This window comes from Helianthus annuus, chromosome 12, assembly GCF_002127325.2.
Source record: "Helianthus annuus cultivar XRQ/B chromosome 12, HanXRQr2.0-SUNRISE, whole genome shotgun sequence".
NCBI classification, from domain to species: domain Eukaryota; kingdom Viridiplantae; phylum Streptophyta; class Magnoliopsida; order Asterales; family Asteraceae; genus Helianthus; species Helianthus annuus.
This window is the reverse complement of record NC_035444.2, coordinates 151,377,275-151,396,602: the sequence shown is the minus strand read 5'-3', so window position 1 is coordinate 151,396,602 and position 19,328 is coordinate 151,377,275. Positions and strand designations below refer to the sequence as shown.

Sequence of the window (19,328 nt, the reverse complement as noted above, 5' to 3'; positions counted from 1 at the left end):
AATTCAGTATTACTAAGAAGTTTTTAAATTATATATAATACTAATTCATGTATACCAATATCAACGTCACAATTTGTGTGCCTTCATGGAAAGATGGCCCCATATATTCAGTTTGTAATTGTTTAAATTGTGCAAGGTCGCAGAGAGAATGAAAGCTGGACAAGGAGATGGAGCTGAGTCCGATGAGGAGCTAAAGGAATGGAAGGAATGTCACAAGGTTCTCAGCTCTTTGAGACTCTCAATCGAAAAGGACAAATGGTAATGGATTATTGATAGCCATAATGGTTTTTCGGTGAAGTCGGTCAAAAAGACTCTGATTAATGATAGAGGCAACTGTCACCCTCCAAATTTTGTCTGGTGCAATTGGGTGCCCATTAAATGTAATATTATGAATTGGAGATGCAATTTGGATATGCTTCCTACGAGAATATAGTCTCGGTCATGTGCCCTTTCTGCAACGAATTCGAGGAGACGGTGGAGCATTTGTTCACTCCTTGCTCGATGGCTATAAGGGTGTGGTCGGCTTTTAGCGTGTGGTGCAACATCCCGCCTCTTTTCTTTTGAGTAAAAGACATTCTAGAAATACACAGTTTCATTAACAGTGGTAAGAAGGCGGGAAAGGTAATTCACGGGTTGGCTATGATAGCATGCTAGTGCTTATGGAAAGAAAGGAACGATGTTGTTTTTAACCAGAAAATTTGTAGTCCGTTGGACATCATAGGGGAGATAAAATTGAGGGGTTATGCTTGGGTTAAAAATAGATCTTCATGTAAGTATATTAAATGGACGGAATGATGTAAATATCCTCTATGTATGTTGTAATTTTTTTGCCCTTTACCCGTTTAAGTCGGGGGTTCTGTTGTTTGTTTGGTCTTTTGCCCGTTTAGATTGGAGGTGTATTCTAATTAAGTTTATTTAAAAATAAAACATGTTTCACGTTGTGGTAACTTCCAATTTTAAGCCACCATATAAATCTTATCATTGAACCAAGCAACTAACCATCGAGGTTTCTCCACGTTGCTTAGTTTTATTTAAAATTAATACATTATTAATTATTAATATATAATTAAAGGTTTAAGATTAAATTGCAGTAAATAACTCTAGGAGAACTGTTACCCAGTCCACATCAATAAACAGTGTTCCGGTGCCTACGAAATATCACGAATTAATTCGTATGGATTAGAAGTTAATGACCACATAAGTTTATACGTGTTAGTCTAATAATCACAACAAATCATCTATTAGAACATCACTAAACTTATATGTTTTACTTTCATTCTTTTTGCATAATAATATTAATATATTATTATGGGTAAACTGACAAAATGTCACAGACATTTTATCACTTTTTCATTTTAGTTCAAAAGTCAAATCTTTTGAATCTGACTCTCTTTTATTTCAATTTTCCTATTTGAATTTAAAGGACTCTTAATACGTAATCAAATTTAAGTAAAAAAATTGTAACAACCATATAAATATATTTGTGTATATTAATTTAGCTATGAAATATAAAGGATTATGCAATCGCTTACCACTCCCTTTCGAATTATTTGTATATAACATTAATATATACAGTAGAAACTCGATAAATTAATACTCGATTATTTAATAAACTCTTTAAGATAATATTTTTTATCGGTCCCGACTCGGGGATAGGGTGCTAAATTAATAATTCGCTAAAATTATAAGATAATACATTTTTGATAATTTCTTTAGACCTCATATAAAATATAAATTAATAATTCCTTATATATAGCATATTACATGAATAATTTATGAAGGTTTCTTGAAAAATGACTCAATTGTCTTTTGTTTTTTGTTGAAATCAATTTCCCCTTGAATCTCGTCTCTAATTTTCCTTAGCATGGTAAGAACTTTTGGTGTTGTTTTCTCATAGCTCAACAAGAAATTGTTCAATGTGATTGCCGCTTTAATAGCTTCGTTTCGCGAAGGGGGCTCCATTGTAGAACGTTCATCATCTTCTTCATCGATATCATTTTTATTAATTCCAATAACGCTTTCAATAATTTCTTCATCAGTCAACAACTGTGCAACTACATTTTCTTCTGGGTGAGTCAGAACATCTTCGACATCCATTGCATTGCGATAACCCAACTCTTTGATCAAATTCTGAAGTTCTTGAGTGCTTTCACCACCTTCATCTGAGTTCTCAAAAGTCATGTTATCTGTTGATCGAAGTTTACAATGACGAAAACAGTTCGCAATTGTATTTGCACGAACATCCATAGTCCATGCTGAAATTGCAAGATTCATTGCATCTAATACATTTATTTTTGCTAGATTTGGAACCCCTAATTCATAACCCTCCAAAAGACTTCTATAAAATCGACAACGATAATGCATCTTAAAAGCTCGTATGATCCCCGCGTCACAAGGTTGAATTTTTGAAGTTGTGTTTGGTGGCAAAAAAAAAATAATTCAACATTTCGTAATCCTTCAATAATTTTTTGGATGAGTAGGGCAATTATCCACAATCAAGAGAATTAAGTGGAAGCTTGAAAGGTGTTTGTAAACTAAGTATTCTACTATAAATTAATAAAATATTAATTAATATATAAATTAATAATTATTAATTTATCGATTAATTAATAACTCTTTTAATTAATAAATTTTGGTGGTATCAAGTGTATTATTTTATAGAGTTTCTACTTTACTCTATTAACGTGTTGGATTTCTATGAAACCAATTAAGAATTAATGTAAAAAATATAATATAATATGATATGATTATAAGGGTCGACGTTATGAAGCGAGGAGGAAGGTGAGTGGGTAAGCGGGAGGGGAAAAGGCGTTGAGGTGGAAGATGGACGAGGAGGAAGAGGATAAAAAATTCTGGAAGTACTCCTCGATTTGAAGAGTTGTGGGAGTGAAACAAACTGGAGAGGAGCGGGAGGTGGGAGCGGAGTTTGGTAGTACCATTCGGTCCAATTCAGGAGCACGACAAATTAGCAGGAGGAGCGGTAGATAACTTTGTTCAAAGCCAGATATTCGAAATTTTCGGATACCTCATTTTTTTTATCCGAATCCGTATCCGATCGGATAGTGAATCGGATATACAAATATCCAATTTTTTATTTAATTTTTATTATTTTTTTAATATTCGGAACCGAATATTTCGAATAGTTTTGTATATCCAGATATAAATTTTCGGATACTTCGGATATTTTTTGATATTAGGATATCCGATAAAAATAAAAAATAAATATATTCGAAATATCCAAAAAAATTTAAAATCACTACCCGAATCTGAAAATTTGGATATCCGAATTTTGTATAGCTCGGATTCGAATATTGGATAGTTCGGATTGGATTTTCGGATACAAATAGTTTTAAACATCCTAACGGTAAATCGAGAAGTGTTTCGTCCCGTTAGAACTTAAAAATTAATATTTCCTTAACATTATTTAAAAAAGTATTTTACATTTTGGGAAAACGTTAAAAATCCATGGACATGACTAATGAGTTAAGTGGGTAGGATAGAAAATGAAAAGTTAAACGCCAAAAGAGGCATGAGAAGTTGAAAACTCAACTACGTAAAGATTTTTAAACTGAAAAGGCTTTTCAGACAATTGTCCCGATTGAAAACGCACCTTTCCTTTGCTTTCTCCGTTCACGCATAGTTAATCCTATAAATTCCTAAAAAAAACTTAGATTAGACTGTCATTTTGGTCCCTGAGATTTGGTCACTGTTGTCACTTTAGTATAAAGAGTTAATAGCCAAAATGGTTCCTGAGGTTTGCTCACTTTTGCCACTTTAGTCCAAAATCCAAAATTTTTAAATCTGTGTCCCTGAGGTTTGCATTTTATAGCCATTTTAGTCCAAATTTCAAAAAGTCCCTTTTTTAACTGTTGCAACCAGTCTATTTTGTCCTTTTGTGCAGAGGTATTTTGGTCATTTTTATGAGTTATTATAACAAACTGAGATCAAGAACCCAGAATACCCCTGTGCAAAAGGACAAAATAGGCTGGTTGCAACAGTAAAAAATGGGGGTTTTGAAATTTGGACTAAAATGGCAACAAAATGCAAACCTTAAGGACCCAGATTTAAAAATTTTGAGTTTTGGACTAAAGTGACAAAATTGAGCAAACCTCAGGGACCATTTTGGCTATTAACTCTAGTATAAAACTCAAACCTTTTGAATTTAGGTCTATGTGGTTTCAGATTTATTGCCATTTTGGTCCAAAAGTAAAATCAACTCAGATTTCTCAAATAAAATCTTGGTATTTTGTCCTTTTTCTCAAAGGCAAAATGGTTATTATAAATTTTATTATAATATATTATTAATTAAAATAATAAAATTAAATAATGTTCTTTGACCTTAAGCAAGCAGAGACTTCCCCAAAACTTCATCTTCTTCAAACCCAAACATTATCTTCTCCAAACCCAATCATCATCTTCATCCAGTTCTACCGGTCTAAACTATAAACCGATAAGACAACCGTTTGGTTATATGGTTCGAGAGGCGGTTACGGTTTTTTGAAGCTCCGGCGACGGTGCGACGTTCCAGATGTCGAATTCGGTGAACTCGAAGATCGAGTGAGGAGGAGGAGATTCGTGTTCGCCGGCGAAGTTACGGTGGCGGTGGTTGCCTCTGCTAAGTTCTCGATGTTCACATAATCGTTTCGAACAGAGCAGGGTTTGGGTTTGGAGAAGATGATGTTTGAGTTTGGAGAAGATGGAAGTCTCTACTTTTATACATTATTTAATTTTATTATTTTAATTAATAATTTATTATAATAAAACTTATAATGACTATTTTTGTTGTAGCCCGCAGGAGGCGGGCGGCCGCGACACACATTGCGTAGAGCGAGTGGTATCGGTGTTTATTAATTTGGCAGCGGAAATTAGACACCAGGACCGTAGTTAGGAAATATTTTATCATAGTTAAAACACTAAGCTTTTTTATAATAAATAAACGAGATAAAACACAAATTTCCATTACAATACATTTATAGGGGTAAACCCTAGTTTATTGAAAACAAAACTTCGTTTTATTTAGGTAACTTTTATAGCCACTTTTCCAAGTCTTCAGTGCTCTCCAACTGACTTCTATTAGCTTCACATTAAGTTACCGGAAACACGTTTAAAAAGGTTTTATAAACAAGAAATACTGGCGAGTCCATCCCAGTTTAACCAAAACAGTTTTTATAACTTTACAGTATTGAGAGCGACTACAATGTTTATATCTACACAGTTACTCATTCAGTACTGTCAACATCTGACTTGTGAGTCATGTTACTCATTGGCTAACTCTGTATACAAAACCTCAACATACCGGCAGTAATTGTAGAATACATAGACTCAATCACTGTTAAGTATAATTGTAAACATTTGAGGTTTTGGTAAAAAGGTGACAAAAAGTAAGATGTACTCACATTGTTTACTTAGGTAAAACTAAAGCTTCCTGGTAATTCTTCTGGTTATTATCTATTAACATTAAACAATGCACACGTGTTAGTAAAATAACCCAAATCACATTAACCATACAACTCGAGACAGAACTCCAATGACTGAGTCTGGCGGAGCCTTGACATGCATTACAGAGCCCTAGATCAATCGAGTGTAACACGATACAGAACTCCAACGACTGAGTCAGGCAGAGCCTTGACATGCGTTACGGAGCCTTAGATCGATCGTGTAGGGTAATAAATAGGGTTATAATACTTACAAGGAGACAGAGCTTCGCTTTTTAAGGGTATTATTTCCCGAGAGTTTTGATTACTAGATATTTGAGAGAGAAAAAGAAAAGAACGGTTTCAAATGAGGCCTGAAGCCCCTATTTATAGCCCGTCGAGAGGCGGCTTGCGGCCCGCGAAGCCCCCATCTAACTCTCTCGCGGCCCGCGAGAACGTAGGGTAGGATCTAGCCTTAGTTAGTCAGCGAATATAGCTTTGCCACGTGTTGACACGTGGCGCCTATGTGTGTCCGACAAGTTACTGGGCCTCGCGCCCCGCGACAGTCATAGGGGGTCCTGGTCGCGGCCTGCGACAACCCCATATTTTTGTTTTTATTTGATTTTTATAAGTATAAAGGTATTTCAGGCCCGTTTTTCGTATACGGGGTATATTTTAAGACGTTTAGGGTTATATTAGGGGTTTATAGGAGGGTTGTTATAATTTTGCCCCTGAGTAAAAAGACAAAGTACCAGGATTTTATTTGAGAAATCTGAGTTGATTTTACTTTTGGACCAAAATGACAATAAAACTGAAACAACCGGGACCTAAATTCAAAAGATTTGAGTTTTGAATTAAAGTGATAAAGTGACCAAACCTCAGGGACCAAAATAAAAGTTTACTCACAACTTTATTTACTCAAAATATTATAATCTGATAATTATGATTATTATAAATTACTGATTGTTATTCGATAAACTAATTATCAAACTTTAATAAAGCAGTGTTACATACGTGCATCCTTGAAGGCCGTAAGTTGAATACATTACAAGACATAAATATAACTTGATGAATCTACACTTAAAAGGGTATGAATACACACAACTTTTTTTTTTTTTTCTGGATCTTGATTAATTTCAACATAATTTATGAATGTAAAGAGGCCCACTTATTAAAAGGTTCTGTTTGGTGTTTGATGCTACCATAATAGAGCACTCTTTAGTATTTTTTTATCGTCCAACTTAGTATTATCTTCTCTATTTATCTCTCAAACTCAGATAAAATAACATTACGTAGATGTATTAATTTATTGGACTTATAAAGAATTAGTGAACAAATCTTAATATTTATACAATCACAAAGGATAATGTTATTCATATAAATACTGTCATGGAGAGACCGATCAATGCGCTTATCCGATAATGTAAGGCTTATTAATACATTGTTATAACTTGATAATTAAACTAACTTATCGAATCACGAGGTCGTATCATTTTTAATAAGTTTCAACATTCTCCCACTTGACTGCTACGTGAAAACTTACAATATAATACCAATGTAAAAAGGTATGCTCAAGCATATTACTTTCAACATAAGGGTGTTACTTATTCAATTTAAAACTGATTACAGCGAAAAGTAAACCAAAACAAAAGCATTAAAAACCGAACCGAATTACTTATTCGGTTTGAAGAGATATGGGCCCAAACCGTCATTAATGGCCCAAATCTATTATCTCCTTACCTTGCCACAAGGCCCGTTAGGTCAAACTCAGGTATTACGTGAGAGGCACGTGATAGAAGTCGATGTGGAAAGGCCTCATTTTTCCGTGTGAGGATGTATCCATGATAAGACGAGAGGTGACACCAGCATTCCAGTTACAACTATAACACTTCAGTCACAACTATCTGGGGACCGCCTCATATGGAGAAAGCGACGTCTAATGTTACCAAGTATAAACGGGAGGTGAGGTCACACTTCATAGGTACTAACATATTTTTTTTATAACAACTTTATTGATACTCACACTAGATGATGGCTAAAGAGAGAGCCTCTCTTTGTGTTAAGTACTAACGGTGTTTTCTCTTTTATAGAGCTCATTGGTATTGCTACTTTGCCCCTGCCCCTGCCAAAGCCCAAGTTGAACATATACTTGGTTTGGTGTTTCTTCACCTTTCGTTCTCTTCATGAAATGCCCCCACACCCAAGGGGTAGTGTTCCACGCCTCCACACCCCCTTTCAACGCCTCCTTAACTAGTTTGGGTCAGAACATGCTTTAATTCAACTACAATGTAATCCGAAACAGTTTTATCCCGTCACTCAAACTGCTACCGATTCTAAGTGGCTTATATGTTACATCAAAAGACATATTTATGTTACACTTAAACTTTCCATTTGTGAACGTATGAGTTTAAACAAGTATACAATTTGATAAGAAATCGAATAAAACCAGTAGTTGGTTAGAAATTTTACACCACTAACAAGCCAATTCATTTCGAAACCAACTAGAAGTAGTTAATTCGATTAGATTTGATTTGATGTGATATAAATTTACGGTGTATCCTAACACCTATATAAATCGCAAGTGATCCACACTCACCAAGTCACCATTTGATGCGCGTGGTGTTAAGACTTACCAACAACTTTCTTCCTTCTATTCGCTTCTCCTCCGTACTATTTAAATGTTGACACCCATTTTTTAGTATTATCGTTTACCTATTCTTTCTTCACAAGCAAAAATAATAAAAAATATTAAATTCAAAACCGGAAATTATTATATATTATATAATAATATAATAAGATGTTATGTTAAAAGAGAAATTATATTTTAATAAATTTAAGTTTAACCTATTGGTCGATTAATCCTAATCTATCCCAACTTTGAAGTTTAACATATCTTTCTTCAGCGATCTCATATTAACAGAAATTTAACCTAATTAGTTTTTACTGATATGAACTGCTTAGGTGGAAAAAAAAAAACAAAGTTTTAATGACGTGGCTTGCCTTATGTGACAAAGCTTTGATGATGTAGATTGATTATGTGCCCATCCATGTCAGCAAATAATTAATTGAGCTAATTTTCAATTTGTATAAGATCGCTCAATTTGTATAAGATGGTTGAAAAAATTACATTCAATGTTGCGATTGTTAGTAAACATTTTATGAGTTGAAACTAATCTTTACCGGTAGGTTAAAGTTGAGATTATTAATACCCATTTTTTCTGTATTAATTATCATCATATAGATTTTATTTTTGCTTTTTAAAGTTTGAAATTAATTCTTACACTATAGGGGGTGGGGGTGATCACTAATGATAGAATTCCATCACTCACAAGCATCCAATCAAGTTCCGCCATGTCATCAACCATTTTTCCATCACTCACAACATTTTTTGGTGGCAATGATTATCACTCACAACACCCAACAATAAACCCCCACACCCCCTCACCTCCACACCCCATAACGCGTTGATTTTATCACGGAATTGAGCCTATCACGCGTTGAAGTTTTGGTGACGGTGGTCAAATGTTTTCTCCACGCGTGAACATTCCTTTATCACGGAAAAATAACGCACCACCCCTCCTCCTCTAAGTAAATAAACAATACAACTTCTTTCTTGAAAATGGTGCAACACCATGTCACACCATTTGATTGTCGTTCAGGTCACTACACCATGTCATAAATATTAGTTCACCGTTTTCTCTTCTATCTATTACATTTTATTTCGTTTTAAGTTGTTTTACACATTTATATTTTGTAGCTTCATACTAAATCTTTTTTATATATTGAAGGGTTTTATACATCCATTTCATGTAATTCATGTTTCATACATTTTTTTCATGTATTTATACCTCAATTTATTTTATTAATATCTCTATTTCATGCATTTATACCCTCAATTTCACTTATTTATAAACTCATTTTATGTATTTATATATATATTTCATTAATTTATAACTCAATTACATGTATTTTAAGCAAAAATTTTAGCATTTTTTTGATTTGGATATTAACCGAAAATAACTAAATTAAACTGAAAACCAACAAAATAACCAAATTAAACGAATCAATTAACCGATAACCTCGATTAATAATGTTAATACTAGTAAACGTACCGAACTGAATCGTACACACACCTAATATTTAGCCACTAGGGAAATCCTAATAAAATAATGAAACAAATAGTAAATAAAACACCAATCAATCGTCGACTAGAAACCCCCAACAGAAATTTCACGCGTTCTTTCCCCCCTCTTTCTCTCTCTAAAAACCTAAAACCCTAGCTTTTACCCTCTCTTTCTTTCTCTAAACTAGCTTGATTTCTCTCTGATCTGCAACCGAGATTAGTGTATGGATGATAACGATAAAGTTGATCCGATCGCCGGCGGTTTCTCCGATTCCACGTGGACGTTCTCCGGCGATTACAGCTTTTTCGGCACAGATGTGAGAGAAAATAGCGTTTTAAACGATTTCGGATGGAACTTTAATCCTCAACCGCCGGTTTTCGATCGGATTGGATCTGACGGTGCCGGAACCTCCGTATCGTTGCCGGAAGTAGGTACAGTTGCAGGTGCACGTGCGGTTGCTAGTGATGTGCTGTCAGGATCTGTTGAGGAAGCAGGGGATGTATCGGTGTCTAATCCGTTAGCTACATCGAGCTCATCGGAGGATCGACCGGAGCTTTCTACCGCTTCAAACGACGCCGTTTCCGGCGGTAAACCTCCGTCGTCAGATCGAGCGTGAGTTTGTTGTTGTTGCAGCAATAATAACGTCATTAGTAGTATTACTTTCTATTTTATTCTCACGTGTGATACAGATATCATAATTAACAATGCTTTTTTAATTATAAATACTGATTTCATGAAGATTTTGTTAGTTCATAAATCATAATCATTTTCAGTGTTCGTTGATCATCGTGAACATGAAAATCTAGTAGAGGCATTTTCTAAAAAAATAGAGTGAATAATATTTTATAATTATTAACTTTTTTTAGAACAATTTGTGAAAACTTTTTCCCTCGTAAATTTGTTATAGAGAGAAGAAACAAGTTGTTACGAAAAGCTGCTAACGCAAGTTGCGGTGGCATTTCCGTGAATTAGATAAAAGTACAAGGGCGTTTTTTGAAGCTAGAAAGCATCAATTCCGCCGTTACGGCGGTGGCGTGCTGGTTTTTCCACATAAAATGACGACAGTGAGTCAGTCAGTGGTTGGAATAATGTTTTTTCCCGACGGTTGTAAACTGTTATGTTTTTAATATGACGTTAACTTACAGTATCTAAAATACGTATACATGTGTGCTTTGGTGCATGTCGGTTTACATTTAATATTGTTTAAAAACGAAAATGATAGCTTAATATATACACTTGTTGTAAGTTTTTATAATGTTTATCAATGTAATTAACTGTTTTTCTTCTGTCAGTTTTATATTTTTCTTATTTTGGTTGGAACATTATCTAAGATATTGTAATGATTTTTCATGTATAAATATATAGTGACATGTTAGTATCGAGTAACATACCTTTTCTGCAACTTTTCTAAAACAAGTAAATTATGATTGTCTTTATTTCAGGAACATGTAAATCGTTAGACACTAATTTTGCTTTTTGGTATTGCACATGTGGCTCCGTAAAAATTGCATAAAAGTTACTAAACATAATGCATCTAATCAAAGTATTTGTTGACATATATGTTTCAATACATCAACCAAGTTTTGCATTTGTGGCCCCTAATGAATGAGAGGGCTATAACCGTTATTAAACAACATCTCACTGTGTCCTACATTTAAAATCAATCATAGATCTGGTTTTCATTTATGGCTTGCCTATACCTTTTGGTTTTGCTTGGGTTTTGCAGTAGGTGTACCTTTCGTTCATCTATTATTGATTTGTTACATTGTCTTTTAGTTCTTGCTTCCGGTTTTTTCGTGAATATAACTTTTTTTTTTGTTGTTTCATGAAAGTTTTGTTTTGATTGAAAGTTTATCCCTTGGCTGTCTTGCACTTGTGTGTGAAAATCAGCTATTGTTTTATACAGCATTTATTTATTTGTTTTATTTAGATTGCATAAATTATTGTTACTAATATTAACTTCTAATAAATGAGTTTGAAATTTAAAATTGGCCTTTCAATGCGTACTATCCGTTTGCAACAACTATGTAGCTGGGTTTTTTTTATTATTTATTTTTATTTATGCTTACATATATGTATATGTATTTAACAGTTGCAAAAATTGATGTTTTCTGGTCATCTCTTTAATTTCAAGGACAGATTTTTTTAAAGTACTACTTTTTTTTTCCATATTAAGTGGTATCTGCAATTGGTTACCCAAAAAGTTTTATATATATTTTCTTGATTAAAAAGTCAGTTACACACTCAACGTAAAGTTTTGAATAACCCATCAAGAAGGTCTTGGATATGGCAATTTGGGATTCATTATGTAAACATTTTATGCAACTTATAGCTTTTTTGAAGGAGATAAACATTTTTGAATGCTTTGGTGACTAAATGTGCTTGTTAATAAAATATTCTTTGAGGAGTTAAAGTTACAAGTTTACCCGTGATAGAATAAAATATTCTTTGGGATTCATTATGTAGTAATAGTTTTATTTTCAATAAGTTGGTTATATAATATTGCAATTAACTGAATGAAGTTCTTTGAACCCCTACGTTTAACCTTTTCTGTTGTTTTTATTTATCATCACTGATAAAAGTTGGTTGCAATGATTTTCAGGGGTAAGGTTAAAAGGAAGGGACCCAAAAGAATTCGTCAGCCACGTTTTGCATTCATGACCAAGAGTGAGATTGATCATCTTGAAGATGGCTACAGATGGAGAAAATATGGACAAAAAGCTGTTAAAAATAGCCCTTTTCCCAGGTTTGCATATCTAATGTCTCTTAATAATAAGACATATATATATACTATATGCACACACATATACACACATATGTTCAGATTTAATGTTATCAAACTATGGCTGTACAACAGTTTAGAATCGGATCGAACTGAAGTGGAACCGTTAAGTGCTAAATAAATATAACAACCGGAGCTGGACCGTATTGTAAAACGGTTCCGGTTTGGTTTGAAACCTGGTTAAACGGTTCTCGTCGAAATTGGTTGTCAATTAAATCCTAAAATTAACAAGTAAATTAAAATAGTCAAACCGTTTAAAACATATAACTAAGAGTTGCAACATCTAAAGTTCAAACCATCCAAAGTAAAAGTAGCAACAACATAATGTTTCAAACCATAAAACGAAAGTATACAATGTGAAAAAACAAAAGTTAACTAAAAATATTTTTAGTTAATCCTTAAAAAACTTCATCTAAACATTATGTAAAAACTATTTTTATATTCTTTAATCGTAAAAACAATATTTTTAAATATAATATTTAAGGTTTAAATAAATTAATAGGGTTTTTAAATATAGTATTTAAAGTTTAAACCCAAACTGGTTCTAGTGGTTCTTTAAATGGACCCGTTGGTTATAACCAAACCGGGAACCACTTTCTCTCTAATTTAAGAACCGAACCGGACCCTAAGCACAACAATATGGTTCAGATGTGGCGATTCCAGTTCCCCGATTATGACAGTTCAGAAGTCAGAACCATAAATTGTTCACCCCTATATCAAACGGCTAAAGAAGGGTATCTGTTAGCTCCAAGCCCTCATTATTTAGATACTAAAACTAAATATACTGATACTTAACTTATCTGTGTAGTTAAAAATGGCAATAATATATATATTTTTGGTACGTATTTAAAGAATCTCATATTTTAAATATCAGTCACATTTTATGTTTCCAACAAACAATTCGTTGGTGACCACCGACGGATTGACAATGACCTTTATATTTTTTTTTCTTTTTTTATAATTATTGTTTTTATATGTAACTTCCATTAAATTAGTGCACTCAGATTTTATTATTTAAGTATACATACATGCATGGGGTGCTGCAAAAAAAAAAAAAAAAAAAAATGAGAAGAGCTACCTTACGTACAAAGAAGGGTAGAGAAATATGCATGTTGTTACCCGAAATCAAGGTTGTTTTAAATAATTGTGTTTTTTTATTTATTTTTTTTCGAGTGGCTTATTACAACTTAATACAAGAATGAGTTATTTCTTTTGAGGATTAAGAATTGTTTATCTAAACTACTTATCGATCTGTTTATTTCTTTGTGGTTAAATAAGCTGTTTTAAATCAATAGTTTTAATTAAATTCCAAATTAAATTTTTTTTTTTTGATTCTTTGAAGGAGCTATTACCGTTGCACAAACAGCAAATGCACAGTCAAGAAACGCGTTGAGCGTTCATCAGAAGACCCTACAACTGTAATCACAACATATGAAGGGCAACACTGCCATCACTCGATAGGGTTCCCTAGAGGACTAGTATCTCACCATGATCAAGGTGTCTATGCAAGACAATTGGCCCCCAATTCCTTAGCCCTGAACCCGGTAAACTATTCTAGTTCCAGATCACAGTTCCATGATCAAGTACGCGCTATTGGTTCACTGCAACCCCAGCCACAAGTGCTGTCGAAAGAATCAGGAGATCATTTTTCTCAAAAGATGGCTCAACCACCATCTCAAGATTCTCATAAAGATCAAGGGTTACTTGGGGATATTGTGCCTCCACGAATGCGCAATCAATGATGTAAAGGTATGTGCTTTATTCATATTGAAGTTGCCTTTCTATGTGGTCATGCTTTTGTCTATATATATGGGGTTTTATGGATTGGTTTATTTTTTTTTTAATATTTTCGTTAAAGATAAACTTTTATTAGCCAGGGTAAATACTTATAGTTTATCCCAATAACTGATATCTTATTCTTATGCTAAGTCTAGTCCCAATCAAGTTTCAAACACAAGAATTACGCGAACACAAACACGAATGAAATGACTCTCCAATATATTAATATTTCTCTCTTAATGATGTCAGACTCTAACTTAGTTTATATAGACTAACCTAACTTGTTAGCAAGGACATTACTATACTAATTATAATATATATAGGAAATGAAACCAATATAACCTACCTGTCAAATTTGGTCCTCCAAATTCACCAACTTGTGACTTGTTTAAGTCCATTGAATTACTTGGTTGGACCCTTTGCTCGGGCCAAAGTGCCAAACAACAATAGAGCCAACGCTTATAAGAGCACCCACAATATGTGTCCAGAGTCACATCCGGATCAAGCTGGCCTCTAGGTGGAAGAGAGAGGTTAGTGAGAGAGAGTGAAGGAAGTTCATAAGTGCATTTGTAATGTGGAAGAAAGAGGTTAGTGAGATTTTGGACGAGTTGTGAGGGGAGGTGGGTTTGTCCGGCATAGTCTGGCAATGTGGATGATAAGGTGGGTTCGTCCGGTTAGTCCAGCGTCTTGGTTCTCTAACTTATAAAAAAGTCCTTGCTGGTTTGGCACGTAGAAAAAAAAGTTATCGATAGGAGTCTAGGACTATGTTTTTTATGACGACAAGTTTTGACAGTTATAGGCCTACATGTAAATGTGTGGAAATTTTTTTTCGATAGGAGTCTAGGACTATATTTTATCACTTAACCACTGGCAAAGCTTTGTCAATATGGTAAATGAAGGTCATATGCAGGTCTATAATTAGAATTTCATATAATATTCTAGTCTATCTGAATTCCTAAGGAAGACGTACGCAAGCTTGATCACCACCAATTAGAAGTATGATCAATCGAGTGTTTGACTAGTCAAATAGTCTTTTTAACTTTAAGTAGGACATATTAACACATGTGTGGTTAGTGGTACATCATTAACAATTGATTGCACACCGAGCCTCTTAATTAGTAAGATAATATACTTACGGTAGGTGCAACTTTACAAGCAAGCCAAAATGAATGGTCCTAGCTCATAATCGTCTAATTAATCTAGTTGTACACACAAGTGGTATTAGCCAACACATATGGTCCATATGTGGTCCTAGAGAATTTTGTGTGTAATGATTAGACATTATATTTAGACCACATTATAGTTTTTTATCCTCTTTCACAGTGTTAAATCTTTAACACATTCATAAATATTATGTACTCTTTATAAAACTTTTAGTTAGCAGAAATTAATATATTCTTGATTTTACACTGATTTCATCTGAATTTACAATAGAAGTTTCATGTAATCATGTCAGTCGATTATCAATTTTATTTCAGTTTTTTGTCAGAAAAGAAAGTGATTTTTCTTTAAAAAAATTTACTTACTTTTGGAACAAAATGTCTCACTTAAAGTAATGTTTTATGAAGAGTAGTTATACTTTACTGCTTGTGAATTTAGTGGCATTTATGTACAGTGGTAAATTGTTTTTTTTTTTCTCTATTACTACAAAAATATGGATAAAAAGTATATTATTTATGATTTATATTCACTTTTTTAGAAAATGTTATGTCACAGAAAATGTCAAAATCTGCTACACACATTTCTCCCTCTATGTATGTAGGTAACATCTAAACAAGAAAAAAAATATTTTTATTATTTGTTTACTTATAGGGTCATTTTTGGCTGTCACTAAATAGCATTTATAGTATTGTTTTTTTGACATTTTAGTGATCTTAAATATAATTATATTGAATATGTGGTGATCATGTAAACATACTTATGTTTTATATCATATAGGTAAAGATAATATAATTTAAAACCCTCTACATGTACTCTTAATATCACAAAAGCTTACGTGATGTTTACATCACAAATCATTCTCCCAAATCGTAATCACTACAAAGTAATGTGAATCATGTGATCAGTTTTATGGTTTTTATAATACTTTACTTTGATGTTATTTCAACAACTTCTCTTCCAATACTGGGGAATATTATTTTCAAAGTTATTATTACCTTTTTCAGAAAGGAACTAATTCCATACATGATACGTGATATTTAAATCCTTTAGAAGCATGCGGATGATGCTACCTAGCTTTGAGTCAGAAAAGATAACATTTTTAGAACAATATGCTTTACCAAAGTTCAGTAGACTGATTAGAAAAAGTTGGTTTTTTAAAAGACAACTTTTTTCATCACTTGTTTGCTACAACTTTTTAATTTTATATTGGGATATCTTAGTCAAATCAGTCTATGAATATCATGTTAGTTTAATATAGTGCAATGTCTTACCAAGTATGATATATATGAACCTGAAGGGGTATGGTCTCAGATCTTGTGTCAGCACGATCATGAGTAACCATTACCCTTATCAAAAACTCTCACCAGCAAGAACTTATCTGTGTCCGTGCGGGCATGCGCGAACACAGATGTCGAATCCAATCTGTCAAAAGATGGGAAAATAAAGATAGGCATAAGCGATGCGGCCTGGCACCGCATCCTATGAATATCTCCTTACCTGGTGTATGAAAATGGGTGTACGCATAGCGATGCGGCCTCGCACCGCATCCTGTGAACGTTTTCATCAATACAAGGGATCTGGACAACAGCAACAGTCACCACAAGTGGCGATGTGGCCTGGCACCACATCCCGCAATCTTAGCCAAAGTGAGAACGCGGAAACAACAGTAGTTACCGCAGGCAGCGATGCGTCGCGGCACCGCATCCTGCCCATTAGGCAAGTGGGACTAACATCACAGAGCAAGTGGCACCAATGACAGTCGCCTGTCAGCCCATACGTAAGCGACAGGCTGACACCACAGTAGGACGTGGCTTCACCTCCACAGCCGACAAGCCTGGCACACCTGCATAAGGGCGGCGCGTCGTCAGTCTGACAACTCAACCACCCTCCTTCACTCCTCGGCTATAAATACCCATCCCAAACCAGGTTTGAGGTATCGCTTCTAAACTCCCTCACAACTACTACTATCACACACTTTGCTTCTCAAGCAAATTACTGATTCTCACGCCGGAGAGTGGTAACAAGGAGCACCCCCCACTTCATCCTCCTTGTTACGAGTCACGGTGTGTTTTCCTTGTGCAGGAGACAGCCCAGCTGACGGTCAAGCCACCGATCCTCGGAAAGAATGGATTAACCCTACTTGACGAGACCAGTGAATTAACCTCTCTTGGTTAACCACTGTTTCATCAGAACCCATTAGAACTATATACTTTAGCGTATAGAGTGAGGACCCTAGCGTGTTTGGTGATTTCGTGGAAAGTTATCGCGTATTCATAAAAAAAGAGACCATAAATTGGTCCTATGCAGTTAATATCGCGATATATCAATATCGCGATATATCGGTTATCAGTCCCCTGGTGAGATATCGGTCAGAATATTTGTATCAATATTATCGACGATATTGACATATCACCGATTTTTCCGATATTAGTATCTTTCTTCTTAATTCTACCATTCGTTTTTATTCTTATTGTTGTTATTAGTGTTTTAAGTTTTAATTGTTAATTGTTCGTGTAAATGTTAGTACTTTAAGCCTTAATCAGTTCCTACTTGCTACATTAACAAAGTTAGCATTTTGAAAGTTGCAAAAGGTTAATTTGTTAATGGTAGGAGAATATACTGAATTGTTAGTATTAAATTGTGTATATATCTTTTCAAAAAGAAATTGTATGTATATAAATTCAACATGATGCTAAGAGGGTGTTTGGGATTGCGTTTTGAAGTGATTATTTGATTATTGCGTTTGTAAAACATAAATAATCTAAAAAAGTGTTTGGATGAAAAAGTGATTATCTGCCTCCAAAACGCAGTTTTGGAGAAGCATGTACCTACATGCTTTTTCAAAACGCAGTTTTTAAAACGCAAAATCTATTTTGAAAACGTATAATCTATTTTGAAAACGCAAGACCAAACACCCCCTAAAATTACTAATATCTCACCGCGATAACTGATATCTCAAATATCGGTCCTTGATATTCAACTTTTACCGCACTAACTGCATAGAATTGGTCTCTCTTGCACTTAAAAGTCTTGAAGTTTTCATTCAAATTCAATATCACGAAATTAATCGTTAGAACTTCTATAAATATGGTTATAAAGTTTATAAAATTACTGTTTACTTTATAAATAAGAAATATAATATAAACAGCAAGGTATCAAAAAGTCTAAATATAACCAAATGCAATTAACTAGCCACTAAATTGTCGCAAGCTACACGCTATATTTGTGAACAATCCTCTACCTTTAGGGTCGGCAAGCCTACCCTATAATATCGTTAACAATTTTTTATTCACAAATTGTGTAATTATGACTCTTTAAGTTTAGTGTATAAAATAGTTTTTTAACACATTGCGTCTCAAGGCAACATCTTTCGTATATGTTCATGTAATCATCCCTAACTTTTTTCTGGTATATGGTATGATCCATGTGACATAACGTATATCATCATCACATTTCATGTTCATATTTTCTCTTTTTTCAAGAAATATATACATCTACGAAAGATTATTACAAAGTTAATAATTTAAACGGTTACAGTTTATAAAATTGTTTTATGTTACTTATACGGGTCCTCATAGTTTTCTAGTTAAAATTAGTTACGTATTAAATGGTGTTTAAAATATAATATCTAACACTTGCAAGTTGGTTAACTTACAGGTTGTAACAAAGTATTGTATCAACGAAACAAAAGATTAGAGATTCAACTTCACGGACATTTAAGGTAATAATATAAGATATGTTATAGGACGGCCCACGTTATAATTAAGCTCAAGATTTGATGATCACATACCCCACACTAAATGGGTATTTTTGTAATTATGTAAGCTGGTTGTTGCAGGAGATTGCACTCACAGTTATCCCACATAGACGCATGAAACTTTTGATGAAGATGCACTCACGTAAATGATTTTATATGTGAGTCCACTAAATTGCTTCTATCTCTTCGTAATTTGTTCCATTTCTTGATCACTTTTGAGATCATTAAATCTCAAACACTAGTTCTTATGTTGTATTTATATTAACTTATATTATACGTCAAATATAAATTCTCTATAACTGATATGGACA

At 33.8% G+C, this 19,328-nt stretch overlaps 2 protein-coding genes across 3 annotated transcripts; one reads left to right on the top strand and one right to left on the bottom strand.

Annotated features, from left to right (window-relative positions):
* Positions 1-1,080: 1,080 nt before the first annotated feature.
* LOC110893356 (CENP-B homolog protein 2-like) lies at positions 1,081-3,638 on the bottom strand. Its single transcript, XM_022140466.1, is given in 5 exon segments — positions 1,081-1,148; positions 1,779-2,433; positions 2,436-2,462; positions 2,464-2,546; positions 3,611-3,638. Coding segments are annotated over 5 exon segments (861 nt in total).
* Positions 3,639-9,623: 5,985 nt separating this feature from the next.
* LOC110895693 (probable WRKY transcription factor 57) lies at positions 9,624-19,328 on the top strand. 2 transcript variants are annotated; one of them, XM_022143016.2, is made up of 5 exons: positions 9,624-10,150; positions 12,141-12,284; positions 13,663-14,069; positions 18,918-18,981; positions 19,099-19,328. In XM_022143016.2, exons 1-3 carry the CDS (start codon positions 9,762-9,764, stop codon positions 14,060-14,062), a joined length of 933 nt encoding a protein of 310 aa, XP_021998708.1. In that variant the 5' UTR covers positions 9,624-9,761; the 3' UTR covers positions 14,063-14,069; positions 18,918-18,981; positions 19,099-19,328. The 2 variants fall into 2 exon arrangements, with proteins under 2 accessions (XP_021998708.1, XP_021998709.1); XM_022143017.2 differs by having other exon boundaries at positions 19,086-19,328.

Excerpts from the sequence above, each read along its gene's own strand:
- LOC110895693 (XM_022143016.2), top strand. The coding sequence starts at position 9,762 with ATGGATGATAACGATAAAGTTGATCCGATCGCCGGCGGTTTCTCCGAT. Across the intron at positions 10,151-12,140 it reads CCTCCGTCGTCAGATCGAGC|GGGTAAGGTTAAAAGGAAGG; the intron begins GTGAGTTTGTTG and ends AATGATTTTCAG. Across the intron at positions 12,285-13,662 it reads AAAAATAGCCCTTTTCCCAG|GAGCTATTACCGTTGCACAA; the intron begins GTTTGCATATCT and ends GATTCTTTGAAG.